The sequence below is a fragment of the Syngnathus scovelli genome, chromosome 19, assembly GCF_024217435.2.
Source record: "Syngnathus scovelli strain Florida chromosome 19, RoL_Ssco_1.2, whole genome shotgun sequence".
Taxonomy (NCBI): domain Eukaryota; kingdom Metazoa; phylum Chordata; class Actinopteri; order Syngnathiformes; family Syngnathidae; genus Syngnathus; species Syngnathus scovelli.
The window spans coordinates 6,169,482-6,196,037 of record NC_090865.1 but is presented as its reverse complement, the minus strand read 5'-3'; the positions used below and the strand labels follow the sequence as shown (position 1 = coordinate 6,196,037).

Sequence of the window (26,556 nt, the reverse complement as noted above, 5' to 3'; positions counted from 1 at the left end):
AGGAGAATAGGAGAGACGTACGCTGTTCTCTTATCTATTCTCCTGAGCCCTCCCATAAACCTCACTTTTATTCACTTTGAGGTCACTAGGTTACAAAAGGGCGATGCCTTTAAGGGGTGGGAAAATCAGCAAACAGGCATCCATCCCGCACTTGTTATGTTTCTTGCAGAGTCACTTGCAAGCAAGCATTTGCCGATAAGCTCTTTTGCACATCATTTCATCACGTCATCTAAGCAGAAAGATCGTCTCCAATCGTTTCCTCATATCGCCGGCTGGAAATCAGCTGGGGTCAAGCAGAGGCAACAAGTTTTGATTCCTCTACTTCTAATCTTTATTCACACACTTTACACAACAATCACAAATGTATAATAAAACATAATAAATCATAACAAAATATACTTCCTACAGTTTTTAAGGGCTCAAATTCATCCAGATATCAACTGTCATGATGCAACTTCCAACCGATGCTAACCAATGACTTGATTTGTTTAATTACACAAAACCAAAGTGAACAAACAAGGGACTTTCAACTTGGGGCGGTCATTTTGCATTTTAACTCTCAGTCCTCAAATGGCAGAGTGGCAAGCTTGTTGCACGCAATTTCCTCCTTCTTGCCTAAATGATATCTGGTGAATTCCTCGCTTGATGCACGGTGCTGTATGACAACTGTTGGTCAAATATTCAAAACTACAAACTGGAAATTAATAACATTTTATTTTGAGTCTGTGATACATTGAGTATACGTGAAATATTTTTTTTAGGAAAAAGACTTCATGAATAAATCCAGGTTGTAAATGCATGTCAGTGCTTCGAAGGCGTTAGCTTCCAGCGATGGCGAACTTCTCTCTCAGTTTAGCGTACATCCCATTCTTTTCCATCAGCTAGCGGTGGGTTCCTCGCTCCCTAACGCCGCCCGCGCCTATCACTGTAATAGTGTAGGCTTTAGTCCCATAACTGATCTCCGTCTCTATCTCCCAGAAGTACGGATTATCTTCTGTGATGTTGTTCGCCCAGTCGTGTTTCACTTTCATTTTCCTGTGGTTGCTGTCAAACTGCAGAACCTGAACGTCGTCAACATACGCCACCTCCATGTACTCTGGTAGCGTCCTATTTCGAGAAGCCGTCATGAAATAATTGAGCGGGTGAATATCCATCCATCCATCCATCCATCCATCCATCCATCCATCCATCCATCCATCCATCCATCCATCCATCCATCCATCCATCCATCCATCCATCCATCCATCCATCCATCCATCCATCCATCCATCCATCCATCCATCCATCCATCCATCCATCCATCCATCCATCCATCCATTTTCTGAACCGCTTCGACCCCACAGGGGTCACGGGCGTGCTAGAGCCCATCCCAGCCGTCATCGGGCAGTAGGCGGGGGACACCCTGAACCGGTTGCCAGCCAATCGCAGGGCACACAGAGACAAACAACCATTTGCACTCGCACTCACACCTCGGGACAATTTGGAGTCTTCAATCGGCCTATCAAGCATGTTTTGGGGATGTGGGAGGAAACCGGAGTGGCCGGAGAAAACCCACGCGGGCCCGGGGAGAACATGCAAACTCCGCACAGGGAGGGCCGGAGGTGGAATTGAACTCGCACCCTCCTAACTGTGAGGTGGACATGCTACCCAGTGCTCCACCGAGCCGCCCGGGTGAATGTCTGAAAGACAAAAACAATTGATATTTTAAAAAATGTTGCCATTCTTTTTAATCTGCAAAAAAGAAAAAAAAAATTCCAATAATGTTATTGATCATATATTGCCTGATTTGAACCTTGTCTCCTGAATATTAATTCAGGAGGCAAGGTTGAAATCTTCTTTGCGAGTTGCATACTTTGGACCCGAATCTGACGTGGGGCCGTGGTAATAGTGGTGCTAGGGGCGTGGAATCACGAAAGGGCTGAACTGGAATGCTTGGAACCGCCTTCCAAAGAAAAAGTATGCAACTTGCAAATATGTGACCCTTTTTCTTTCCCATTGAATCCTTTCAATGGAAAAAAAAAAAGCATTTGCAAGCCTGGTTGCTGAACAAATTTGGCTCATATCTCAGGGCACCCTTTGACGGGAACAATCGTGTGAGCTGACATTTTCTGACGGGACTCCTCATTGACACTTTAGCTTTCAATCAAACTTTGACTTGACATGGCTGCCTACATTTTACTTACTTAATTGTACATTTTCTTCTTCTTCTTCCTCTTTCCAAGCTAGAAAGTATATGACTGAAATAAAAGAGAAGCAAGAGGAGATTAGGAATGGTCACAAACGGCGCGAGGCAAACAATGTTCTCTTTGGATGTTCCTGACGGAGGAAACATTTGTCGCTCACTTTGGTTTCTTTTGAGATGCTTGTAGAGGACCACATCCACCAACCACATGGCTATCCCCAGCAGATTGAGGACTATACCCGCAACGGTCCAGGCCTTCTCCCTGTCCTGCTCTTTTTGACAAGGCAAAGCGTGTGCAATGAAGAGAGACACGTGAACGACTGTTGTCTTGACATCGAGTCATCACGCTCGCACCGCAGCCAATCAGACGTGTCTGAGTCACGACAAACGCTCACCCCGGATACGTGCGTTGCTCAGGATGCTTCCGGCATCCAGCTTGATGACGATGTCTTCCGGGAGGCCGTCCAACTGGAACACGCAGTCGTACTCCTGCTCCGCGGCGAGCGTCACCACCACTTTCAGGTGGGCCGAGGTCTGGAAGGTTCCGTCGTGGTTGGGGAGGGTCGCCCCCATCTCCACGTCCTCGTGGATCTCCTCGCCGTTCTTCCTCCAAAAGAGGGACGATGTCCTGGGGTAGAAACCTGTGGCGTGGCAAGTGACCGGAGAAGAAGGCGTCTTCTGCAGGAGAGACACCTTGGGAAGCTCTGCCCGCAAAGATGGAGGGAAACGCGTGAGGAGGGCAGGAAAGATGGAGAGAATTTGTAGGAAAGAGGATGTGTGGAGAGAGGACAATGTACCGGTTCTCGTTAGGAAGACCCTCCCGTTTCTCAAGTGCTCCTTCAACAGGAAAGGACACTTCTCAGTGAGGCTAATCTTCATGACTTTATCAAACCCGTCCATTTGGTCCAACTTCAATTTGGTGATGAAAGCTTGTGGATGTGCTGCGATCCATGTCATCGTCTTCGCCTCAAATGATAGAAAGTCTTCTCCATCGTAACAATAGTGCTCCCAACCATCAACCTCATCCGTCTCATTGTCCCATTCACAGCCTTTCATCACCTGAATCATGTGAACACCTGAAAGGATTGCACACAGCATTCAGTGACGATAATCGGAGGGGAGCCAGCAGTGACATGTTTGTTTATTAGTCATGAAAAAAAAAATGGTATCAGCACATGAAATGAATTTTACGAGCGGGCGCTTGGAGGGAAAAAAACCTCCAGTTTGGTTGAAGCGCTTTTTAGCGGTTTCAATGTTGCGTTTCATCATCTGCTCATTCATAATATTGATCGCTGTCTCTGTCTCCCAGAAGTATGGATTATCTTCTGTGATTTTGTTCACCCAGTCATGTTTGGCTTTCGTTTCCCTGTGGTTGCTGTCAAACTGCAGAATCTGAACGCCGTCAACATACGCGGCCTCCAAGAACTCTGGTAGCTTTGCAACTTGAGAGATCGTCGTGAAATAATTGAGCGTGTGAATGACTGAAAGACAAAAACAAAAGCGACACACATGATCTTGCTCTGTTTTTACATTGTGCAATTGATATTTTCAATTATTCTGTCTGCAGTTGGGACATTGCAGCACTTGACATGTTAGAGTTCAATGCCACTCGTCGGCCATTTAAATCCACTTGTGAAAAAATAAAAAGTGTTGCCATTCTTTTTAATTTGCAAAAAAAAAAAAAAACAATTCCAATAATGTTATTGATCATATATTGCCTGATTTGAACCTTGTCTCCTGAATATTAATTCAGGAGGCAAGGTTGAAATCTTCTTTGCGAGTTGCATACTTTGGACCCGAATCTGACGTGGGGCCGTGGTAATAGTGGTGTACGGGGTGTGGAATCACGAAAGGGCTGAACTAGAAGGCTTGGAACCAGCTCCCAAAGAAAAAGTATGCAAGTCGCAAATTATTTGAACTTGAAAAAAAAGAGGCAAATCTGAAAAAACAAGAGTTGAACCTAAAAAAAGGTGAATCTGAACATATAAAACATGAAACTGAAAAAAATAAGACATAAAATGTTGAAAAATAAACTGAGGTGAAACCTGAAAATAGTTTATTCAAAAAATTGACCAGGGTGAAGCGAAACTATTTTCAACTCGAAAAAAACTTTCAAACAAGTAATTTTATCTTGAATGCATTGTTTTATTGTTCAAGTTTTAAGCTCACCGTGTTTAGTTTCAGATTGAAGTTTTATTTTGTTTTCAACTGCGAATTTAGTTTTTTCAAGTACAAACCTTTTGATTCCAAAAGCTTTTCCATATTTAATTGATTGAATATTAATGCAGGTGTACATCACTTTGATTTGTATCGTTTTTATTCACTAAATATTCCATCAGTTCTTATAATAGCATTGTGTTTCCGCCTAACTATGAGAAAACAAGTGTTCTATGTGAAAGAATTTTCCGCTCAAAAAATGTTGACGCAGCAGATGTGTGAGGAATATTCAACAACAACAAAAAGCGTCAGTTCAAAATCAAGAGCGTCAATTTTTAGGATAATGAAACGAGTTGTAAGCAAAGTACAATTTACCTGGCGTCACGCTGTGAATTTGCACGGCCGCAACAAAGAATGCAAGTAAATTCATTCCAAGCATCAAGTTGTTTGTCACATTTTAGTCAAGCGAAGTATTTGCTCAAACTTATGACTATTCCAACTGGCGGACGCATAATGACCGAAAACTAGAGCCACTTTCCACTGATTGTCAGGAATCTACTGTGTGGTGAAACTGGTTCTGAACGCCATCAACATACGCCATCACCAAGTACTCTGGTAGCGTTGCAACTTGAGAGCCCATCTTGAAATAATTGAACGTGTGTGACTGAAAGACAAAGACAAAAATGACACACATGATCTTGCTCTGTTTTTACATTGTGCAATTCATATTTTCAATGACTTTGTCTGCAGTTGGAACATTGCAGCACTTGACATGTTGGAGTTGATGTTTATCCAAGGGGATTCTTTCGCTCAAACCTGTCAGTGAATTGACAATTGTTTGTTTTCTCCTGGTTGTGGATAAATATGCAAGCTTCCAGCGCGATGTCCCTCATCAGCAATTTAAATCCACTTATGAAAGAAATATAATTGCATAACTTTTGCCATTCTCTTTAATTTGCCAACAAGAATTCCAAGAACGTAATTGATCATATATTGTCTATTCAGGAGGCTATACAGTGTTTTTCTCTGAAAGATACAACTTGATTGCCGTTACCGCGAAATGTTCATCAGTAATTGCAAAGACTCTACTGTCGAACATTTCATTACTGTACATTAGCTTTTCCATAATTAATCAAATGCATATTCATGCAGGTTTACATCACCTTGATTTGTGTCACTTTTAAGTTTATGAACTAAGTATTCTAAAAGTTATGATCACAGCATTGTGTTCCCGTCTCACTATGAGAAAACGAGCGTTCAGGTGAAAGAATTTTCCGCTCATAAAATGTTGACGCAGCAGACATGTGAAGACAATTTCACAAACAAATAAAAAATGCATCAGTCCAAAATCAATAGTGTCAATCTCAAGGAAACGAGTTGTAAGCAAAGCACAATTTACCAGGTGTCACGCTGTATATTTGCACGTCCGCAACAAATAATCCAAGTAAATTCTTTCCAAGCATTGGAGCGTTTGCTCACGATGTCCGTCGTTGAGCAAGGAAGACAAAGATGTGGAGCACGCCCGGAGCCCCGGACTGATCATCGGAAGAACCGGGAATATTCCCGAAGCGCCAGCCTTGGATTATTCTCCTGGACTGCCCGGACTGACCGGGAGGATCCTCAAACGCTGGTTTCTCCCTTTTAAATTATTCCGGAGGGGGCGGCACGCCTGTCAGAGACAGGCCAGCCCACTCACGGAGAGAGCGTGTGAGGAGGGAAAGACCATTGGTTTACATCAATTAACACCCGCCCCAAGGGGTGCAAGGAAGGGGTGGGTTAGGTATGTCAGGCGCGGAATTCGGTGCGGCTAGGGAGCGGTGCGTGTTTGGATAATGGACGTCGTGCGTGTTAAAAAGAAGAGGCTAGGCGGAGCAGAGAGTCACAAAAAAACACGCAAGTGTGTTCGAGGGTGTGGAAAACTTCCACACCAGATATAATTGTATGCCCCAGCGGTACTGCGGTGTTGTGTTACGTCATGACGCACGGGCGTCAGTTCAATACAGCCAAACGCTTCGCTGTCTGTCCTCTGTCCCATTATTACCGATACATAAATGAACTTTTTCGCCTTGTTGGATGTGGAAAAGCTGAGCGCCGGGTGAACTATTCCGTTTGTTTGAAGCGCTTTTAGTGTTGTCTTTGGAGACCTGCCCATTACTATAGCACTGATGCCCATTTTGTTTTCCCGGTGGTCCGGCTCATCAGTTGTGATGCAATAAAAATACCCCTGAAATTAAGACTGAACGACTTTATTTGAAATCACTTGATTTTCGGAGGGCTTCACCAGAAACTATCAATGTACGCGATTCCCAAAACAGCTATTGGCTTTTTCACCACCAGATGCTGAATTTCAATATAGTCTTTCATATTTTACTAAAGTGATATTGAAAGTGTCTGGGTGAAGAAAATCTGTGTGGGTGCACACTCTGCCTTTGAGGCTGTAACCAAGGAGGTCACACTGGTTTATCTGCATTTTTGATTGTTGAACAATAATCACAACAAGAGGTGTTGCACCGTGAAAGATGAAGAGAAGTAATATATGATCGGATTTACAATTCAAATCTTTTTTTCAAATTGCACACATGACCCAAATCTGGCGTGGGGGGGTGATACTAGATGAGCGGGGCTTTGAATCACGATCCCATTTTATTCCTCGCACTTTTTTGACGCGCTACTACCACATAATTCCTCCGATCAGAAGCGATTCTGGGTCCTTTTGCGCACTGGGCGAAACATCCACCGTTAAAAAAAAGACAAAAACGAAAACACTAGTGGAATTTTGTCTCTCTCTCTCGTGGTATGTGGAAGAACCACTGACGTAGATCCAATCATACATCACAGGCTTTTTTGGAAAAACAGTTGAGCGGCATTAAAATTTTAAATGAAACGTTTCCGAATATTTCATTCAGTTGGATGCAATTGTTCAATCAAACGTGGTACTATGTGACGATAAAGCATGTGAATAAAAAATAAGCTCTGTTTTCACAGCAGCAAACTCAAAGCGACATCTTGCAATGTGTTTTGACACCTATAAAAGGAAAAACAAACAAACGCGAGGTAGTTAATTATCCACCAGTTGTCCAAAAAACATATACTTGTCTACAATCCTTTACACTTGAAAACAAAGCATGCTGACAAGTTTGAAGTGGTTAACAGTGGATTTAATTTAACTTCCTATATGCTCCAATTGCAGACAGAAACTTTACAGAACAAATCCAACTGGATAGGAATTGCAACATGGCAGCATTGAATACAAAAGTACAAAAGGTAGTGGAGGAAAGCAAAATAGAAATATTTACAAAATAAAACTTGGGCGCATAACTTCAATTTGTTCATACACATTCCATTTTTGTGAGGCTCGCGCTCTCGTCATTGCACACTTTTGACCCGAATCTGGCGTGGAGGGCGTGACAGCAAGCGTTTTATTGCAAGCGTGTCAACAACAACAAGAATAAAATGCAGGGATGTACATTTGACATTGTAACAGTTCTAAAAATTTTATTTCCTTCAAACAATCTTTAAAATCGAGTCAGGGTATGTGTGAATTTACTCAATCTGTAAAGTGAAAATAATATACAACACATTCTCAAACTATTGAAATCATCACTATTTTATGATTTACCTGATATATGATCTATTTTTCTTAGATTTTTTAAAATGTATTTCATAATAATAAATTGCTTGATTTAAAGAGTCTTAAGGTTTTCAAGGGCTCAAATTCATCCAGATATCAACTTTCATGATGCAACTTCCAACCTGTGGTAACCACTGACTTGATTTGTTTAGTTACACAAAACCAAAGTGGATTTTTCACTTGGGTTGGCCATTTTGCATTCTAACATTTTGCATTCTAGTGGCAAGCTCGCTGCACGCAATTTCCTCCTTCAGGTTGTAAATGCATGTCAGTGCTTCTGAAGGCCTGAGCCTCCAACAATGGTGAACTTCTCCCTCAGTTTAGAGTACATCCCATCCTTTTCCATCAGCTAGCGGTGGGTTCCTCGCTACCGAACGCCGCCCGCGCCTATCGCCGCAATCTGATCGGCCTCGATAGTCTTCCGGTTGTGGGTGATCAGCAGCACAGTTCGGTCAAAACGCCTCACCAGATCCTGCAGGACCTCCTCAAGAACCTTCATGAGAATGTCTATCGATGCAGTGCGGTGCGATGAGAAAGTCCTCTGAAAGAATTCCAACACCTGAAGAAAGAGGAGCAAAATAGTGAACAAGAATCCAAGTGTTTCCTAACCCACCTCCAGACTCCGAAGACCACGTGTAATCAGCATGAGCTAACTTACCATGTGACGGCTGCTGCCTCTCATGCAGAAACAGACCCACAATAGGTGGAAACAGCTAGAGTGCAAACACGACGGGACGTTAAATTACACATGACAACAATTTTGATGAAGAATGTCATGTCCATTACTTTCAATGGGGAAAAAAAAGCATTTGCAAGCTTGGTTGCTGAACAAATTTGGCTCATATCTCACGTCCTTTGACGGAAACAATCGTGTGAGCTGACATTTTCTGATGGGACTCCTCATTGACACTTTAGCTTTGAATCAAACCTTGACATGACATGGCTGCCTTGTTATTGTGGCTCAAAGGAAGCAGAAAACATTTTACTTACTTAATTGTCCTTCTTCATCTTCTTCTTCTTCTTCTTTTCTTTTTGGCTTTTCCTCTTTACAAGCTTGAGAGTATATGACTGAAATAAAAGAGAAGCAAGAGGAGATTAGGAATGGTCACAAACGGCGCGAGGCAAACAATGTTCTCTTTGGATGTGCCAGACGGAGCAAACATTTGTGTTGCTCACCTTGTTTTCTTTTGAGACGCTTGGTAAGGATCATCGCCACCACCACCACGGCCACCAGAGTGAGGATCACCAACGGGACACCGATGGCCACCGCCCTCTTCCTGTCTTCCTCTTCTTCACATGGCAAAGCGTGTGCGACGAAGAGAGACACGTGAATGACTGTTGTCGTGACACCGAGCCTTAGCGCTCGCGAGAGCCCCACAGCCAATGGGACGTGTCTGAGTCACGACAAACGCTCACCCCGGATGTGCGCGTTGCTCAGGATGCTTCGGGCGTCCAGCTTGGTGACGATGTCTTCCAGGACGCTGTCCAACTTGAACACGCATTCGTACTCCTGCTCCGCGGCGGGCGTCACCTCCACTTTCAGGTGGACCGAGGCCTGGAAAGTTCCGTCGTGGTTGGGGAGGGTCTCCCCCTTCTCCACGACCTTGTGGATCTCCTCGCCGTTCTTCCTCCAAAAGAGGGACGATGTCCTGGGGTAGAAACCCGTGGCGTGGCAAGTGACCGGAGAGTAAGGCGTCTTCTGCAGGAGAAACACCTTGGGAAGCTCTACACGCAAAGATGGAGGAAAACGCATGAGGAGGGCAGGAAAGATGGAGAGAACGTGTAAGAAAGAGGATGTGTGGAGAGAGAGAGGACAATGTACCGGTTCTTGTCAGGAAGTCCCTCCCGTTTCTCACATGCGTCTTCAAATAAGAAGGACACTCCTCAGTAGGAACATTCTTCTTGGTTTTATCAAGCCCATCTATTTGGTCCCACTTGATTTTGGTACTGAAAGCTTGTAGATTTGCTGCGATCCACTTCATCGTCTTCCCCTCAAACGATAGGAAGTATTCTCCATCGTAACAGTATTGCTCCCAAGCATCAACTTCACCCGTCTCATCATCCCATTCACAGACGTACATTAGCTGAATCATGTGAGCACCTGAAAGGATCGCATGCAACATTCAGTGACGCAAATCAGAGAGGAGCCAGCAGTGACACGTCTGTTTATTAGTCGTGAAGTGTACCAGCACATGAAATGAATATTACGAGCGGATGGAAACAAACCTCCAGTTTGGTTGAAGTGCTTTTTAGCAATTTCAATCTTGTTTTTCATGTCTTGCTCAGTCCCATAACTGATCTCCGTCTCTCTCTTCCAGAAGTATGGATCGTCTTCTGTGATTTTGTTCACCCAGTCATGTTTCACTTTCATTTTCCTGCGGGTGCTGTCAAACTGCAGAATCTGAACGTCGTCAACATACACCACCTCCATGTACTCTGGTAGCGTCCCATTTCGAGAAGCCGTCATGAAATAATCGAGCGTGTGAATGACTGAAAGACAAAGACAAAAGTGACGCATGATCTTGCTCTGTTTTTACATTGGGCAAGCTCGTGCAATTCACATTTTCAATGATTCTGTCTGCAGTTGAAACATTGCAGCACTTGACATGTTGGAGTTTGATGCCTCTCATCGGCCATTCAAATTCACTTATAAAAAAAATCAAATTACATAACTTTTGCCATTCTCTTTAATTAAAAAAAAAAAAATCCAATAACGTTATTGATCATATATTGCCTATGCAATATTCGGGAGGCGACGCAATATTTTTGGGGTCTGAAAGGTTGAAATCTTCTTTGCGAGTTGCATACTTTGGACTCGAATCTGACGTGGGGGCGTGGCACTAGTGGTGCTAGGGGCGTGGAATCACGAAAGGGCCGAGCTGGAAGGCTTGGAACCGCCTCCCAAAGAAAAAGTATGCAACTTGCAAATATTTGAACCTGGAAAAAAAAGAGGCGAATCTGAAAGAACAAGAGTTGAACCTGGAATAAAAGTTGAATCTGAAAATATAAAACATGAAACTGGAAAAAATAAGATCTCAAATGTTGAAAAATAATTGTGATACCTGAAAATGAATATTTTATTTTTAAAAATGACCAAGGCGAAGCAAAACTCTTTTCAACTCGAAAAAACGTGAAACTTGAAAAATAAATTGAGGAGAAACCTGACAAAAGTTGATTAAAAAAAAAAATGACCAGGGCGAGGGGAAACTAGTTTCAACTCGAAAAAACTTTCAAAGAAGAAATTTGATCTTGAATGCATTGTTTTATTGCTAAAGTTTTAAGCTTTTCAGATTCAAGTTTTTTTTTCCAAGTACGAGTTTTGGTTTTTTTGAGTGCAAAACCTTTGACCCCAAAGGGTTTCCTTATTTTATCGATTGGATATTTATGCAGGTGTACATCACTTTGGTTTGTATCGTTTATATTAACTAAACCACAGGTGTCAAACTCAAGGCCCGGGGGCCAGGTACGGCCCGCCACATGATTTTATGTGGCCCGCGAAGACAAATTGTGCATCAAATTCCTGTGACATTACTAGAATTGCAAATTGTCTTCACTTTTAAAAATTTATATTTCTTTTTATATATTTGACCAGTCTTTACTCGTCTGATTTGAAAATGACTTATTTGTCAGTTTGTTTTGTAGCTTTTACCGTATATAATATGAGGTGCTCGTACATTTATTTGGGTTGACAGTCATAATGGCCCCAAAGAAGCTATGAGTACAACGCGGCCCGCCCAAAAAAAAGTGTTCCCGTATTACTATGAGAAAACAAGTGTTCAGGTGAATGAATTTTCCGCTCATAAAATGTTGACGTAGCAGACATGTGAGGAATATTTAATAAACAAACAAAAAAAATGCGTCAGTTCAAAATCAAGAGCGTCAATCTTTAGGATAACAAAACGAGTTGTAAGCAAAGTACAACTTACCAAGCGTCACGCTGTGTATTTGCACGGCCGCAACAAATAATCCAAGTAAATTCTTTCCATGCATCAAGTTGTTTGTGCCGTTTTAGTCAAGCGAAGTATTTGCTCAAACTTGTGACTATTCCAACTGCCGGACGCATAATGACAGAAAACTGCATACGCGCGTTGGTGACTTTCCACTGATTCTCAGGAATCTACTGTATTGTGAAACTGGTTCTACTGGTAATTAGCTCCGCCGCCATATTGGATGTGGAAAAGCTGAGCGCCGGGTGAACTATTCAGTTTGTTTGAAGCGCTTTTAGTGTTGTCTTTGGAGACCTGCCCATTACTATAGCACTGATGCCCACTTCGTTCTCCCGGTTCTCCGGCTTATCAGCCGTGACGCTATAAAAATACCCCTGAAAATAAGACTGAACGACTTTATTTGAAATCACTTATCGCCTATTCTGTATGATGTTCGAAAGGCTTCAGAAAAACTAACAATGTACGCCATTCCCATAACAGCTGTTGACTTTTTTTTACCACCATTGGCCAAACGCTTAGTTTCAAATTAGTCTTTCATATTTTACTAAATTGATACTGAAAGTATCTAGTGAGTGTGTCTGTTTGGGTGAACACCTGATGTTTACTTGTCTGCTTTTCAGGCTGCAACCAATGAGCTTCTTGTCGCACTGGTTTATCTGCATTTTTGATTGTCGAACAATAATCACAACATGAATCAAGCAGTGTGTTGCACCTTGAAAGATGAAGTATGAATGATCGGATTTACCATTCAAATCTTTTTTTCAAGTTGCACACTTTTGACCCGAATCTGGCGTGGGGGGCGTGACAGCAAGCCTTTTATTGCAAGCGTGTCAACAACAATAAAAGGCATGGATGTACATTTTACATTGTAACAATTCTAACATTTTTATTTCCTTCAAACAATCTTTAAAATTCAGACAGGGTATGTGTGAATTTACTCAATCTGTAAAATGAAAATAATCCATCCATCCATCCATCCATCCATCCATCCATCCATCCATCTTCTTCCGCTTATCCGGGGTCGGGTCGCGGGGGCAGCAGCTTTAGGAGGGACTCCCAGACTTCCCTCTCCCCAGCCACTTCATCCAGCTCATCCCGGGGGATCCCAAGGCGTTCCGAGGCCAGCTGAGAGACATAGTCTCTCCAGCGCGTCCTGGGTCGTCCCCGGGGTCTCCTACCGGTGGGACATGCCCGGAACACCTCCCCAGGGAGGCGTCCAGGAGGCATCCTGATAAGATGCCCGAGCCACCTCATCTGGCTCCTCTCAACGTGGAGGAGTAACGACTCTACTCCGAGTCTCTCCCGGATGACCGAGCTTCTCACCCTATCTCTAAGGGAGAGCCCGGACATCCTGCGGAGAAAACTCATTTCGGCCGCTTGTATCCGAGATCTCGTTATTTCGGTCACGACCCATAGCTCGTGACCATAGGTGAGGGTAGGAGCGTAAATCGACCGGTAAATTGAGAGCTTTGCCTTTTGGCTCAGCTCTCTCTTCACCACAACGGACCGGTACAGGGTCCGCATTACGGCCGACGCTGCACCGATCCGCCTGTCGATCTCACGCTCCATCCTCCCCTCACTCGTGAACAAGACTCCGAGATACTTGAACTCCTCCACTTGGGGCAGGATCTCATCCCCGATCCGGAGAGGGCATTCCACCCTTTTCCGATCGAGGACCATGGACTCGGATTTGGAGGTGCTGACCCTCATCCCGACCGCTTCACACTCGGCTGCGAACCGTTCCAGCGAGAGCTGGAGATCACGGCCTGAAGAAGCCAACAGCACCACGTCATCTGCAAAAAGCAGAGACGCGATGCTGAGGTCCCCAAACCGGACCCCCTCAACGCCTCGGCTGCGCCTAGAAATTCTGTCCATACAAATTATGAATAGAATCGGTGACAAAGGGCAGCCTTGGCGGAGTCCAACCCTCACTGGGAACGAATCCGACTTACTGCCGGAAATGCGGACCAGACTCTGGCATCGGTGATACAGGGACCGAACCGCCCTTATCAGTTGGCTCGGCACCCCGTACTCCCGAAGCACCCTCCACAGAACCTCCCGAGGGACACGGTCGAATGCCTTCTCCAAGTCCACAAAACACATGTGGACTGGTTGGGCGAACTCCCATGCACCCTCGAGGATCCTGCCGAGGGTGTAGAGCTGGTCCACTGTTCCACGGCCAGGACGAAAGCCACACTGCTCCTCCTGAATCCGAGGTTCGACCTCCCGACGGACCCTCCTCTCCAGCACCCCTGAATAGACCTTACCAGGGAGGCTGAGGAGTGTGATTCCCCTGTAAATGGAACACACCCTCCGGTCCCCCTTCTTAAAGAGGGGAACCACCACCCCAGTCTATGTAGCAGACATGTGAGAAATATTTAATTAACAAAAAAATAATAAATGCGTCAGTTCAAAATCAATAGCGTCAATCCTTAGGATAACAAAACGCGTTGTAAGCAAAGTACAATTTACCAAGCGTCACGCCGTGTATTTGCTCGGCCGCAACAAATAATCCAAGTAAATTCATGTTTGTGACAGGTCGTCGGCCGGCCGCTGGATGCTCGCGGAGAGAGCGGACGGGAGGTCCCCTGGAGAACACGAATCCTGTTCGTGACGCCAAAAATGTGGTATATGGTTTTTGTTGCTTCGCTGGTCTCCAAAAAACACTCGGTGGTCGGTGGCTGGTTCCAGACAAATGAACACTTCAGGGACCCACGGCTGATTGGGAAAAGAGTTTATTCAACCGATGTCAGAGTGAAGTCTTTCCAAAAAGTTGAGTGGCCCCAAGGCATGGATGTAAAAAGCCCGAGAGAGAGAGCGAGCCCGAGCTACAGCGAGCCCCCGCTCCTTCTTTTGTCAGGCCCGTAGCTTTTATACCTGACAAGATGCCGATGTCACGGCTTTGGATAACAGCTGCAGTTTGAGTCTCAGTCTGCTTGTTTCCCCTAAAAGGTCATCCCTTCAGCTCTCCCTGGTCACGGACAACTGGCCCTTCTATCTTCTACTAAGTACCTATACATTACTGAAACTAAAGCTTCTCTGTACAGCAAAAATAGTTTGATAGTCTTACTGCTACTAGTGGATCATCTAATGCAGGGATGTCAAAGTCAAACACACCGAGGGCCAAAAAAACAAATTTGCTACAAGCCGAGGGCCGGACTGGTTCAATGTTTATTAAAATATGATTGCACATAGCCTATTGAACTAAGACCTAACACAGTGTACATTATTTAATGATTAAATGAATATGGCAATATTTTGTTATGGCTCTGTCAGTAACTTCAAGGGAAAATATTTTCAACAGCCAAACAGCAAAAAATTAAATTGTTTTAAAAACAAAATGTGTGTCAGGCAGGGGACAAGGCGAAGGACTCGGATGCAGAGTCGTTTCTGTCTTGGATTTATTCCAGCAAGCACACTGATCAAAAGTACAAACAAAAGGCGTCGCACTGAGGCGAGACAAAAGGCTAAAAGTACAAATCAAAACGCCTCTTACGAGGGAAAACACGCGGCAAAAAGTACAAACAAAAGGCGTCGCACTGAGGCGAGACAAAAGGGCTATGAGAATCACAGTACTAACAAAAGGCGTCGCTCGGGGGCGAGACAAAAAGGCGATGGGGATCCAGGCACAAACAAAAGCGTCGCTCGGTGGCGAGACAAAGAGGAGGGGTCTTACGGAGAGCTCGGACATCAAGGAATCGCTGGTGGTCGGGACGAGGCAAGACACACTGGCACAGGACAAGGGGAAGACACGGACTAAATACACACAAAAGGGCGTGGACACAGGTGCTGACCATTATTGTCAATTACACAGGTGCACACAATCGGGATCAGGGAAGACAAGACAACCAACACCGAGGAAGGAAACACAAACTGAAACGGAAGGGACGACAAAATAAAACCGGAAGTAAAATTACGACATCGACGAGACAGAAACCCGGAAAAATAAACGCGACCGCATGACAATGTGTTTCTTAATATCAAGATAAATGCATAAATAAAAGTGCATGCATTATAAACTGAAAGTTTATTATTGTGCTGCTCTATGATCTACCGATCATTGCTTTCAAATCGTAAAATAAAAAATTAATCAAATAAGTTGTATTCTTTCTCATGGCTCTTATCTGCAATTTTCCCTTGGTCCATTCAACTGAAAACTAAATATAAATAAAATTCAAAAATTTACGGCACACAGACAAAATCACGTCTTGTAGAAACAAATGTAAAAATGTAACCGAATTAAAAAACGGAAAATACGTTACTGCTCTGTGATGCTCACTTGTCTGAGGCTGAGCCTGATACTTAGAGGTGTCTCATCTTTTGTACAAGTTCATCGATGTTCGGGATTAGGCTCTGAGGCTCAAAACCCGTTTTTGATCAACTCTCCTTCTGCAAAGGGCCGGGCTGATTTGGCGATCTCTTTTGCCACAATAAAGCTAGCCTTGACAGCAGCGTCGCTTTGTGATTTAGCATACGTGAACATAGCCTGTCTGGACTTAAGGCCTCGTTTTAATTCTTCCACCTTCTGTAGCTTTTGTTCATATTCCATTTTCTTGTCTTGGTCTGTGTGCTTCTTAGACGTTCGATAGTGCCTTCTTAAATTTAATTCTTTCATTGCAGCCACATTTTCTCCACACAGAAGACACACAGGTTTGCCTCTTACCTTCGTAAACATGTGCTCTGCCTCCCACCTGGCCTGAAACCCCCTGTTCTCAGCGTCCACCTTACGTTTAGCCATTTTTGAGGAGGGGGGTATCAGAAAGTTGAACTCTGCTCTGACTACTGATGAATAATGAAGCCCCTCGTGCGAACTGCATGGACATCGCGGGCTACCGTTGCATTGTGGGAAATGTAGTGTTGGTGCGTGCAAAACACCAGCGGGCGGCTGTGGCCTGCGGGCCGGTTCTAATAGTAATTCAATATCATCCAGGGGGCCATAGATAATCAATTCGCGGGCCAGATCCGGCCCGCGGGCCGTAACTCTGACATATGTGATCTAATGCAAGCATAAAGTTCAAAATTCACTTCACTATTCCAACTGGCGGACGCATCATGACAGAAAACTGCATCCACGCGTTGGTGACTTTCCACTTAGTATCTCGGGAATCTACTGTGTGGTGAAACTGGTTCTACTGCTTCGCCGCCTTAATGGATGTGGAAAAGCCGAGTGCTGGGTGAACTATTCAGTTTGTTTGAAGCGCTTTAGTGTTGCCTTCATGACCTGCTCATTACTCGCACTAATGCCCCTCTTGTTTTCCTGGTGGTCCGGTTTATCAGCCGTGACGCAATAAAAATACCCCTGAAATTAAGACTGAACGACTTTATTTGAAATCACTTATCGCCTATTCTGTATGATGTTCGGAAGGCTTCACAAAAACTAACAATGTACACCATTCTCAAAACAGCTATTGACTTTTTTACCACCACTGGCCAGACGCTTAGTTATAAATTTGTCTTTTATATTTTACTAAATGGATACTGAAAGGAGTGTGTCTGTTTGGGTGAACACCTGATGTTTACTTGTCTGCTTTTCAGGCTGCAACCAATGAGCTTCTTGTCGCACTGGTTTATCTGCATTTTTGATTGTTGAACAATAATCACAACATGAATCAAGCAGTGTGTTGCACCTTGAAAGATGAAGTATGAATGATCGGATTTACCATTCAAATCTTTTTTTCAAGTTGCACACTTTTAACCCTAATCTGGCGTGCGGGGCGTGACAGCAAGCGTTTTATTGCAAGCGTGTCAACAACAATAAAAGGCATGGATGTACATTTTACATTGTAACAATTCTAACATTTTTATTTCCTTCAAACAATCTTTAAAATTGAGACAGGGTATGTGTGAATTTATTTAACACATTTTGAAACTATTGATATCATCACTATTTTATTATTTACCTGATATATAATCTATTCTTCTTATTTAAAATGTATTTCATAATAATAAATTGTTTGATTAAAGAGTCTTAAGGTTTTTAAAGGCTCAAAATCGTCCAGATATCAACTTTCATGATGAGACTTCCAACCTGTGGTAACCACTGACTTGATTTATCGGCCATAGTCTTCAGGTTGTAGGTGATCAGCTGAAACTTGACAAACATGATTGTTGACTTGAAGAAGAAAAACATCTGGATTTCCAAATGCGGTGCGATGAGACAGTCCTCTGAAAGAATTCCAACACCTGAAGAAAGAGGAGCAAAATAGTGAACAAGAATCCAAATGTCCCCTAACCCACCTCCAGAATCCGAAGACCACGTGTAATAAGCATGAGCTAACTCACCATGTGACGGCTACTGCCTCTCATTCAGAAACAGACTCACAGTAGGTGGAAACATCTAAGTGCAAACACGACAGGACGTTCAATTACACATGACAACAATTTTGATGAAGAATGTCATGTCCATTCCTTTCAATGGGGAAATAAAGCATTTGCAAGCTTGGTTGCTGAACAAATTTGGCTCATATCTCACATCCTTTGACGGAAACAATGGTGTGAGCTGACATTTTCTGACGGGACTCCTCATTGACACTTTAGCTTTCAATCGAACCTTGACATGACATGGCTGCCTTGTTATTGTGGCTCAAAGGAAGCAGAAAACATTTTACTTACTTAATTGTCCTTCTTCATCTTCTTCTTCTTTTCTTTTTGGCTTTTCCTCTTTACAAGCTTGAGAGTATATGACTGAAATAAAAGAGAAGCAAGAGGAGTATAGGAATGGTCACAAACGGCGCGAGGCAAACAATGTACATTTGGATGTTCCTGACGGAGCAAACAATTGTGTTGCTCACCTTGTTTGGATTTGAGACGCTTGACAAGGACCATCACCACCGCCACCATGGCCATCGCCACCAGAATGAGGACCACCAACGGGACACCGATGGCCATCGCCTTCTTCCAGTCTTCCTCTTCTTCACATGGCAAAGCGTGTGCGACGAAGAGAGACACGTTGACGAATGACTGTTGTCGTGACACCGAGCCTTAGCGCTGGCGAGAGCCCCACAGCCAATGGGACGTGTCTGAGTCACGACAAACGCTCACCCCGGATGCGTGCGTTGCTCAGGATGCTTCCGGCGTCCAGCTTGATGACGATGTCTTCCGAGACGCCGGCCAGCCGGAACACGCATTCGTACTCCCGCTCCGCGGCGGGCGTCACCTCTACTTTCAGGTGGGCCGAGGTCTGGAAGGTTCCGTCGTGGTTGGGGAGGGTCTCCCCCATCTCCACGTCCTTGTGGATCTCCTCGCCGTTCTTCCTCCAAAAGAGGGTCGATGTCCTGGGGTAGAAACCCGTGGCGTGGCAGGTGACCGGAGAGGAAGACGTCTTCTGCAGGAGAAACACCTTGGGAAGCTCTACAAGCAAAGATGGAGGAAAATGCGTGAGGAGGGCAGGAAAGATGGAGAGAATGTGTAAGAAAGAGGATGTGTGGAGAGAGAGGACAACGTACCGGTTCTCGTCAGGTAGTCCCTCCCGTTGCTCACATGCTTCTTCAACTCAAAAGGACACTCCTCAGTGAGAATATTCTTCCTGACTTCATTAAACCCGTCTATTTGGTCCAATTTCAATTTGGTGACGAAAGCTTGTGGATTTGCTGCGATCCATGTCATCGTCTTCGCCTCAAATGATAGGAAGTCTTCTCCGTCGTAACGGACGTGCTGCCAACCATCAACCTCACCCGTCTCATCGTCCCATTCACAGCCTCTCATCACCTGAATCATGTGAACACCTGAAAGGATCACACCCAAGATTCAGTGACAGTAATCGGAGAGGAGCCGGCAGTGACACGTCTGTTTATTCGTCATGAAGTGGACCAGCACATGAAATGAATTTTACGAGCTGACGTAAACAAACCTCCAGTTTGGTTGAAGCGCTTTTTAGCGGTTTCAATGTTGACTTTCATGACCTGCTCATTCCCAATATTGAACTCCGTCTCTCTCTTCCAGAAGTCCGGATCATCTTCTGTGATTTTGTTCACCCAGTCATGTATTGCTTTCGTTTCCCTATGGTAGCTGTCAAACTGCAGAATCTGAACGCCGTCAACGTACGCCATCACCAAGTACTCTGGTAGCGTTGCAACTTGAGAGCCCATCTTGAAATAATTGAACGTGTGAATGACTGAAAGACATGACACACATGATCTTGCTCTGTTTTTACATTGTGCAATTCATATTTTCAATGACTTTGTCTGCAGTTGGAACATTGCAGCACTTGACATGTTGGAGTTGATGTTTATCCAAGGGGATTCTTTCGCTCAAACCTGTCAGTGAATTAACAATTGTTTGTTTTCTGCTGGTTGTTGATAAATATGCAAGATTCCAGCGGGATGTCCCTGATCATCAATTTAAATCCACTTATAGAGAAATATAATTGCATAACTTTTGCTATTCTCTTTAATTTGCCAAAAACAATTCCAATAACGTAATTGATCATATACTGTCTATTCAGGAGGCTATTGAAGTGAATTTTGAACTTTATGCGCATCTGTATGTTGCATTAGATGATCCACTACTAGCAGTAAGACTATCAAACTATTTTTGCTGTACAGAGAAGCTTTAGTTTCAGTAATGTATAGGTACTTAGTAGAAGATAGAAGGGCCAGGTGTCCATGACCAAGGAGAGCTGAAGGGATGACCTTTTAGGGGAAACAAGCAGACTGAGACTCAAACTGCAGCTGTTACCTAAAGCCAGGGGTGTCCATGTCCAGTCCTCGAGGGCCGCATTCCTCCATGTTTTCCAAGTTTCCCTCGTTAAACACACCTGATTCAATGATCAGGCTCCTGCACAGGTGTGTTTAACGAGGGAAACTTGGAAAACATGGAGGAATGCGGCTCTCGAGGACTGGACTTGGACACCCCTGCCCAAAGCCGTGACATCAGCTTCTTGTAAGGTATAAAAGCTACGGGCCTGACAAAAGAAGGGGCTCGCTCGCTCTCTCTCTCTCGGGCTTTTTACATCCATACCTTGGGGCCACTCAACTTTTTGGAAAGACTTCATTCTGACATCGGTTGAATAAAATCTTTTCCCAATCAGCCGTGGGTCCCTGAGGTGTTCATTTGCCTGGAACCAGCCACCGACCACCGAGTGTTTTTTGGAGACCAGCGAAGCACCATGTTAGGGTTTTCAGGTTAGTTTGATCCTATGATTATGTTGGAATGTAGACTGTAATGATTAAATCAATCACGTCTGGCCCTCACAATGTAATGATTAAATCAATCACGTCTGGCCCTCACAATGCAGAGTAAGATGAAGTGGTTGCTTCCTCTGCTTGATTGACCAGCTGCAGGGGAAGCAATCAAAGTTGTTCTGTTTCCCACAATAGTGTAAAACACCCCCTGCTCTGATCTTATCAGAGGCCGGGGGTTCACCAAACCTGTCCACTCCCACCCCCACTCTGTTCCTCCTAATAAATATGCCCTTGCAGGGAGGAGACTTTTAGACTTCATTCGATCATCGCTGTTCAGACAGCGACGAATGGACTCTCCACCTGCAGGTGTCTAAAAGAACTTGCCCGTCTCCTGTTTGGTTCTTGCAAAATAAGTTGGAGTGAGCAAATCTCTAACACACCACACTACCAAGCGTGTTTTGGGGATGTGGGTGGAAACCGGAGTGCCCGGAGAAAACCCACGCGGACCCGGGCACAACATGTAAACTCCACACAGGGAGGGCCGGAGGTGGAATCGAACCCGCACCCTCTTAACTGTGAGGCGGACGTGCTACCCAGTGCACCACCGAGCCGCCAAGCAGCAGACATGTGAAGACAATTTAACAAACACATAATAAATGCATCAGTCCAAAATCAAGAGTGTCAATCTTAAGAAAACGAGTTGTAAGCACAATTCACCAGGCGTCACGCTGTATATTTGCACGGCCGCAACAAATAATCCAAGTAAATTCTTTCCAAGCATTGCTGCGTTTGTTCACGATGTCCGTCGTTGAGCAAGAAGACAAAGATGTGGAGCACGCCCGGAGCCCCGGACTGACCATCAGAAGAACCGGGAATATTCCCGAAGCGCCGGATTCGGATTGTTCTTCTGGACTGCCCGGACTGACCCGAAGAGAATCCTCAAGCGCCGGTTTCTCTGTTTTATATTCTCTGTCTCTGACAGGCCAGCCCACTCACGGAAGGAGCGTGTCAGGAGGGAAAGGCCATTGGTTTACATCAATTAACACCCGCCACAACGGGTCCAAGGAAATGGTGTGCTAGATTTGTCAGGTGCGGAATTGGGTGCGGCTAGGGAGCGGTGCGAGTTTGGATAATGGCCTTCAAACGTGGTAAAAAGAACAGGCTAGGCCAGGTATGGGCAAACTACGGCCCGCGGGCCACATCCGGCCCCCGGGCCACATCCGGCCCGCGGGACCGTTTAATCCGGCCCGCCAACCCTAAATAAATTGTATTATTAAACTTGTTTTTTCGGTCATTTTGCCTGCAATGACTGCGTTTCCCCAGTAGATGGGGAACCACTCGCCTGCGCATTTACTACCGGAAGCCGTGTCAGAAAGCTCGGTGCAGACTCACAAGTGCGTGTACGTACTCAGTAGTACGGAAATGGCGCACTCGCGCTCTATTTGTAGCAGTGCCGAATTTAGAGCGTGGGCTGTGACAACAGCATTCTTGTAATTTGCGCGCCGAGTTTTCGGATACAGTTTTACGCTAAAGCCACCCACAAACCTTCCCCTGGAATCCTTCCATTAAAATGAGTCGCCCAAGGAAAAGCAAGGTGGACACTGAGTGCCGAGTGTTTAAAAAGAGTGGCCAATTTGCCTCGACGTACGCGACGTGACGTTCAGCCACATGAACATCAACATCAAATGAACACTGAAAATGAAGGGGAGGCTTTCAAGTTTGTTGTAAAAAAATGCATTTTGAATATGATCTTTACAAATAGCAGGGATTGAAACTAGCGACCATTCTCATTTTCAAACAATGCAGGATGCTCAAGGACATTGATGCACCACCTGTTTGTGACTAATCTTAACCTTTAAAGTTCTTAAGGCTTACTTTAAGGAAGTGTTTCCCGTTTCCTCACCTCTGTTACCAGGTGTTTGTGAGTTAAAACTCTGCTCTGATTTTGAGATACCCCTCACCGTGTTGCCGTTTTGATTACTTTATTTGGATGTATGCTTTCACCGATTCTTCAAGATGATATATTTGGTCAAAATGTTTGCCGTTTGATGTGATCTCATAAGATAAACATACATCTTTCATTAATCTGACCTGCAGGCACTGAAGTGATGGAGACTGTTATTCATAATAACAGTGTCATATTTTATGAGAATCACTGATAGCAGTTTTTTAGGGATGTTTTTTTTTTTTTAATGCTGTTAATAAATGCATTTGTTTTCAAAAAACTTTTTTTGAATATCCATGCTTTACTACCTACTAAAGGCCAAAACCTTTTATGCAATGACCTTTACAGGTCGTTTATATTACTTCACACAAACACTACATCCATCTGCTCCTGGTTCGGCCCCCCGGTCAAAATTTAGAACCCAATTCGGCCCGCGAGTCAAAAAGTTTGCCCACCCCTGGGCTAGGCGGAGCAGAGAGTCACAACAAAACACGCAAGTGTGTTCGGGAGTGTGGAAAACTTCCACACCAGATACAATTGTATGCCCCAGCGGTACTGCTGTGTTGTGTTACGTCATGACGCACGGGCGTCAGGTCGATACAGCCACACGCATCGCTGTGGTCCTCTGTCTCAATATTACCTATACATAAATGAACTTTTTCGCCTTGTTGGATGTGGAAAAGCTGAGCGCCGGGTGAACTATTCCGTTTGTTTGAAGCGCTTTTAGTGTTGTCTTTGGAGACCTGCCCATTACTATAGCACTGATGCCCACTTCATTCTCCCGGTGCTCCGGCTTATCAGCCGTGACGCAATAAAAATACTCCTGAAATTAAGACTGAACGACTTTATTTGAAATCACTTGATGTTCGGAGGGCTTCACCAGAAACTATCAATGTACGCGAGTCCCAAAACAGCTATTGGCTTTTTCACCACCAGATGCTGAATTTCAATATAGTCTTTCATAGTTTACTAAAGTGATATTGAAAGTGTCTGGGTGAAGAAAATCTGTGTGCGTGCACACTCTGCTTTTGAGGCTGTAACCAAGGAGGTCACACTGGTTTATCTGCATTTTTGATTGTTGAACAATAATCACAACAAGGTGTGTTGCACCGTGAAAGATGAAGAGAAGTAATATATGATCGGATTTACCGTTCAAATCTTTTTGTCAAATTGCACACATAACCCAAATCTGGCGTGGGGGTGGGAGGGCGTGATACTAGATGAGCGGGGCTTTGAATCACGATCCCATTTTATTCCTCGCACTTTTTTGACGCGCTACTACATAATTCATCCGATCAGAAGCGATTCTGGGTCCTTTTGCGCACTGGGCGAAACATCCACCGTTAAAAAAAAGACAAAAAAGAAAACTAGTGGAATTTTGTCTCTCTCTCTCGTGGTATGTGGAAGAACCACTGACGTAAATCCAATTATACATCACAGGCTTTTTTGGAAAAACAGTTGAGCGGCATTACAATTTTAAATGAAACGTTTCCGAATATTTCATTCAGTTGGATGCAATTATTCAATCAAACGAGGTACTATGTGACGATAAAGCATGTGAATAAAAAATAAGCTCTGTTTTCACAGCAGCAAACTCAAAGCGACATCTTGCAATGTGTTTTGACACCTATAAAAGGAAAAACAAACAAACGCGAGGTCGTTAATTATCCACCAGTTGTCCAAAAAAAACACATACTTGTCTACAATCCTTTACACTTGAAAACAAAGCATGCTGACAAGGTTGAAGTGGTTACCAGTGGATTTAATTTAACTTCCTATATGCTCCAATTGCAGACAGAAACTTTACAGAACAAATCCAACTGGATAGGAATTGCATTGAATACAAAAGTACAAAAGGTAGTGGAGGAAAGCAAAATAGAAATATTTACCAAATAAAACTTGGGCGCATAACTTCAATTTGTTCATGCACATTCCATTTTTGTGAGGCTCGCGCTCTCGTCATTGCACACTTTTGACCCGAATCTGGCGTGGAGGGCGTGACAGCAAGCGTTTTATTGCAAGCGTGTCAACAACAACAAGAATAAAATGCAGGGATGTACATTTTACATTGTAACAGTTCTAAAAATTTTATTTCCTTCAAACAATCTTTAAAATCGAGTCAGGCTATGTGTGAATTTACTCAATCTGTAAAGTGAAAATAATATACAACACATTCTCAAACTATTGAAATCATCACTATTTTATGATTTACCTGATATATGATCTATTTTTCTTAGATTTTTTAAAATGTATTTCATAGTAATAAATTGCTTGATTTAAAGAGTCTTAAGGTTTTCAAGGGCTCAAATTCATCCAGATATCAACTTTCATGATGCAACTTACAACCTGTGGTAACCACTGACTTGATTTGTTTAGTTGCACAAAACCAAAGTGGACTTTTCACTTGGGTTGGCCATTTTGCATTCTAACATTTTGCATTCTAGTGGCAAGCTCGCTGCACGCAATTTCCTCCTTCAGGTTGTAAATGCATGTCAGTGCTTCTGAAGGCGTTAGCCTTTAACGATGGTGAACTTCTTCCTCAGTTTAGAGTACATCCCATCCTTTTCCATCAGCTAGCAGTGGGTTCCTCGCTACCGAACGCCGCCCGCGCCTATCACCGCAATCTGATCGGCCTCGATAGTCTTCCGGTTGTGGGTGATCAGCAGCACAGTTCGGTCAAAACGCCTCACCAGATCCTGCAGGACCTCCTCAAGAACCTTCATGAGAATGTCTATCGATGCAGTGCGGTGCGATGAGAAAGTCCTCTGAAAGAATTCAAACACCTGAAGAAAGAGGAGCAAAATAGTGAACAAGAATCCAAGTGTTTCCTAACCCACCTCCAGACTCCGAAGACCACGTGTAATCAGCATGAGCTAACTTACCATGTGACGGCTGCTGCCTCTCATGCAGAAACAGACCCACAATAGCTGGAAACAGCTAAAACAGCACAAACACAACGAGGGGTTAAATTACACATGACAACTATTTTGATGAAGAATGTCATGTCCATTACTTTCAATGGGAAAAAAAAGCATTTGCAAGCTTGGTTGCTGAACAAATTTGGCTCATATCTCACGTCCTTTGACGGAAACAATCGTGTGAGCTGACATTTTCTGATGGGACTCCTCATTGACACTTTAGCTTTGAATCAAACCTTGACATGACATGGCTGCCTTGTTATTGTGGCTCAAAGGAAGCAGAAAACATTTTACTTACTTAATTGTCCTTCTTCATCTTCTTCTTCTTTTCTTTTTGGCTTTTCCTCTTTACAAGCTTGAGAGTATATGACTGAAATAAAAGAGAAGCAAGAGGAGATTAGGAATGGTCACAAACGGCGCGAGGCAAACAATGTTCTCTTTGGATGTGCCTGACGGAGCAAACATTTGTGTTGCTCACCTTGTTTTCTTTTGAGACGCTTGGTAAGGATCATCGCCACCACCACCACCGCCATGGCCACCAGAGTGAGGATCACCAACGGGACACCGATGGCCACCGCCCTCTTCCTGTCTTCCTCTTCTTCACATGGCAAAGCGTGTGCGACGAAGAGAGACACGTGAATGACTGTTGTCGTG

General features: G+C 44.0%; 4 protein-coding genes across 10 annotated transcripts in view; all 4 read right to left on the bottom strand.

Moving 5' to 3' along the window:
* Positions 1–695: 695 nt before the first annotated feature.
* Positions 696–14,712, bottom strand: LOC125986564 (H-2 class I histocompatibility antigen, K-Q alpha chain). Of its 3 annotated transcripts, XM_049750235.2 has the most exons (8): positions 5,739–5,933; positions 4,715–5,003; positions 3,400–3,663; positions 2,980–3,258; positions 2,578–2,886; positions 2,344–2,449; positions 2,184–2,237; positions 696–1,679 (listed from the first exon to the last, which is right to left on the bottom strand). In XM_049750235.2, exons 2-8 carry the CDS (start codon positions 4,776–4,778, stop codon positions 1,502–1,504), a joined length of 1,254 nt encoding a protein of 417 aa, XP_049606192.1. In that variant the 5' UTR covers positions 4,779–5,003; positions 5,739–5,933; the 3' UTR covers positions 696–1,501. The 3 variants fall into 3 exon arrangements, with proteins under 3 accessions (XP_049606192.1, XP_068505185.1, XP_068505184.1); XM_068649084.1 differs by lacking the exons at positions 4,715–5,003; positions 5,739–5,933 and adding an exon at positions 14,390–14,712; XM_068649083.1 differs by lacking the exon at positions 4,715–5,003 and having other exon boundaries at positions 5,739–5,953.
* Positions 7,476–12,106, bottom strand: LOC137839538 (major histocompatibility complex class I-related gene protein-like). Of its 2 annotated transcripts, none has more exons than XM_068649093.1 (8): positions 11,897–12,106; positions 10,197–10,460; positions 9,793–10,071; positions 9,387–9,695; positions 9,147–9,260; positions 8,961–9,023; positions 8,629–8,683; positions 7,476–8,529 (listed from the first exon to the last, which is right to left on the bottom strand). In XM_068649093.1, the coding sequence occupies exons 1-7, from the start codon at positions 11,958–11,960 to the stop codon at positions 8,649–8,651; spliced, it is 1,128 nt and encodes a 375-aa protein (XP_068505194.1). In that variant the 5' UTR covers positions 11,961–12,106; the 3' UTR covers positions 7,476–8,529; positions 8,629–8,648. The 2 variants fall into 2 exon arrangements, with proteins under 2 accessions (XP_068505194.1, XP_068505193.1); XM_068649092.1 differs by having other exon boundaries at positions 8,961–9,038; positions 11,897–12,105.
* A 2,922-nt stretch (positions 14,713–17,634) lies between the features above and the next one.
* LOC125986569 (H-2 class I histocompatibility antigen, Q10 alpha chain) lies at positions 17,635–21,995 on the bottom strand. Of its 2 annotated transcripts, XM_049750267.2 has the most exons (8): positions 21,757–21,995; positions 19,767–20,030; positions 19,363–19,641; positions 18,959–19,267; positions 18,709–18,828; positions 18,530–18,601; positions 18,200–18,254; positions 17,635–18,100 (listed from the first exon to the last, which is right to left on the bottom strand). In XM_049750267.2, exons 1-7 carry the CDS (start codon positions 21,818–21,820, stop codon positions 18,220–18,222), a joined length of 1,143 nt encoding a protein of 380 aa, XP_049606224.1. In that variant the 5' UTR covers positions 21,821–21,995; the 3' UTR covers positions 17,635–18,100; positions 18,200–18,219. The 2 variants fall into 2 exon arrangements, with proteins under 2 accessions (XP_049606224.1, XP_049606232.1); XM_049750275.2 differs by lacking the exon at positions 18,530–18,601.
* A 2,730-nt stretch (positions 21,996–24,725) lies between these two features.
* Positions 24,726–26,556, bottom strand: part of LOC125986565 (H-2 class I histocompatibility antigen, K-Q alpha chain) — a 31,655-nt gene continuing 29,824 nt past the window's right edge. Inside the window, exons 5-8 of one of the 3 annotated variants that reach the window (XM_068649086.1) lie at positions 26,381–26,500; positions 26,201–26,272; positions 25,867–25,921; positions 24,726–25,767 (exon numbers count right to left, since the gene is read on the bottom strand). In XM_068649086.1, the coding sequence (XP_068505187.1) occupies positions 25,887–25,921; positions 26,201–26,272; positions 26,381–26,500 (227 nt within the window). In that variant the 3' untranslated portion in view covers positions 24,726–25,767; positions 25,867–25,886. The remainder of the gene's footprint in view (positions 25,768–25,866; positions 25,922–26,200; positions 26,273–26,380; positions 26,501–26,556) is intronic. The other 2 variants (XM_068649088.1, XM_068649087.1) reach the window with 2 other exon arrangements.

What these genes read in the sequence shown, in the direction of transcription:
- LOC125986564 (XM_068649083.1), bottom strand. Translation starts at nt 5,802, where the DNA reads ATGCTTGGAAAGAATTTACTTGGATTATTTGTTGCGGACGTGCAAATA. An exon ending in GAGCAACGCACGTATCCGGG is followed by an intron (nt 2,450 to 2,577) that starts GTGAGCGTTTGT and finishes CAAAAAGAGCAG; the next exon opens with GACAGGGAGAAGGCCTGGAC. An exon ending in GCATCTCAAAAGAAACCAAA is followed by an intron (nt 2,238 to 2,343) that starts GTGAGCGACAAA and finishes CTTTTATTTCAG; the next exon opens with TCATATACTTTCTAGCTTGG.
- LOC125986569 (XM_049750267.2), bottom strand. Translation starts at nt 21,820, where the DNA reads ATGCTTGGAAAGAATTTACTTGGATTATTTGTTGCGGCCGTGCAAATA. An exon ending in AATATACAGCGTGACGCCTG is followed by an intron (nt 20,031 to 21,756) that starts GTGAATTGTGCT and finishes CATGTCTTTCAG; the next exon opens with TCATTCACACGTTCAATTAT. An exon ending in GGACTACCTGACGAGAACCG is followed by an intron (nt 19,268 to 19,362) that starts GTACGTTGTCCT and finishes CTTTGCTTGTAG; the next exon opens with AGCTTCCCAAGGTGTTTCTC.
- LOC137839538 (XM_068649092.1), bottom strand. Translation starts at nt 11,960, where the DNA reads ATGCATGGAAAGAATTTACTTGGATTATTTGTTGCGGCCGTGCAAATA. An exon ending in GCACTTCAACCAAACTGGAG is followed by an intron (nt 10,072 to 10,196) that starts GTTTGTTTCCAT and finishes CGATCCTTTCAG; the next exon opens with GTGCTCACATGATTCAGCTA. An exon ending in GGACTTCCTGACAAGAACCG is followed by an intron (nt 9,696 to 9,792) that starts GTACATTGTCCT and finishes CTTTGCGTGTAG; the next exon opens with AGCTTCCCAAGGTGTTTCTC.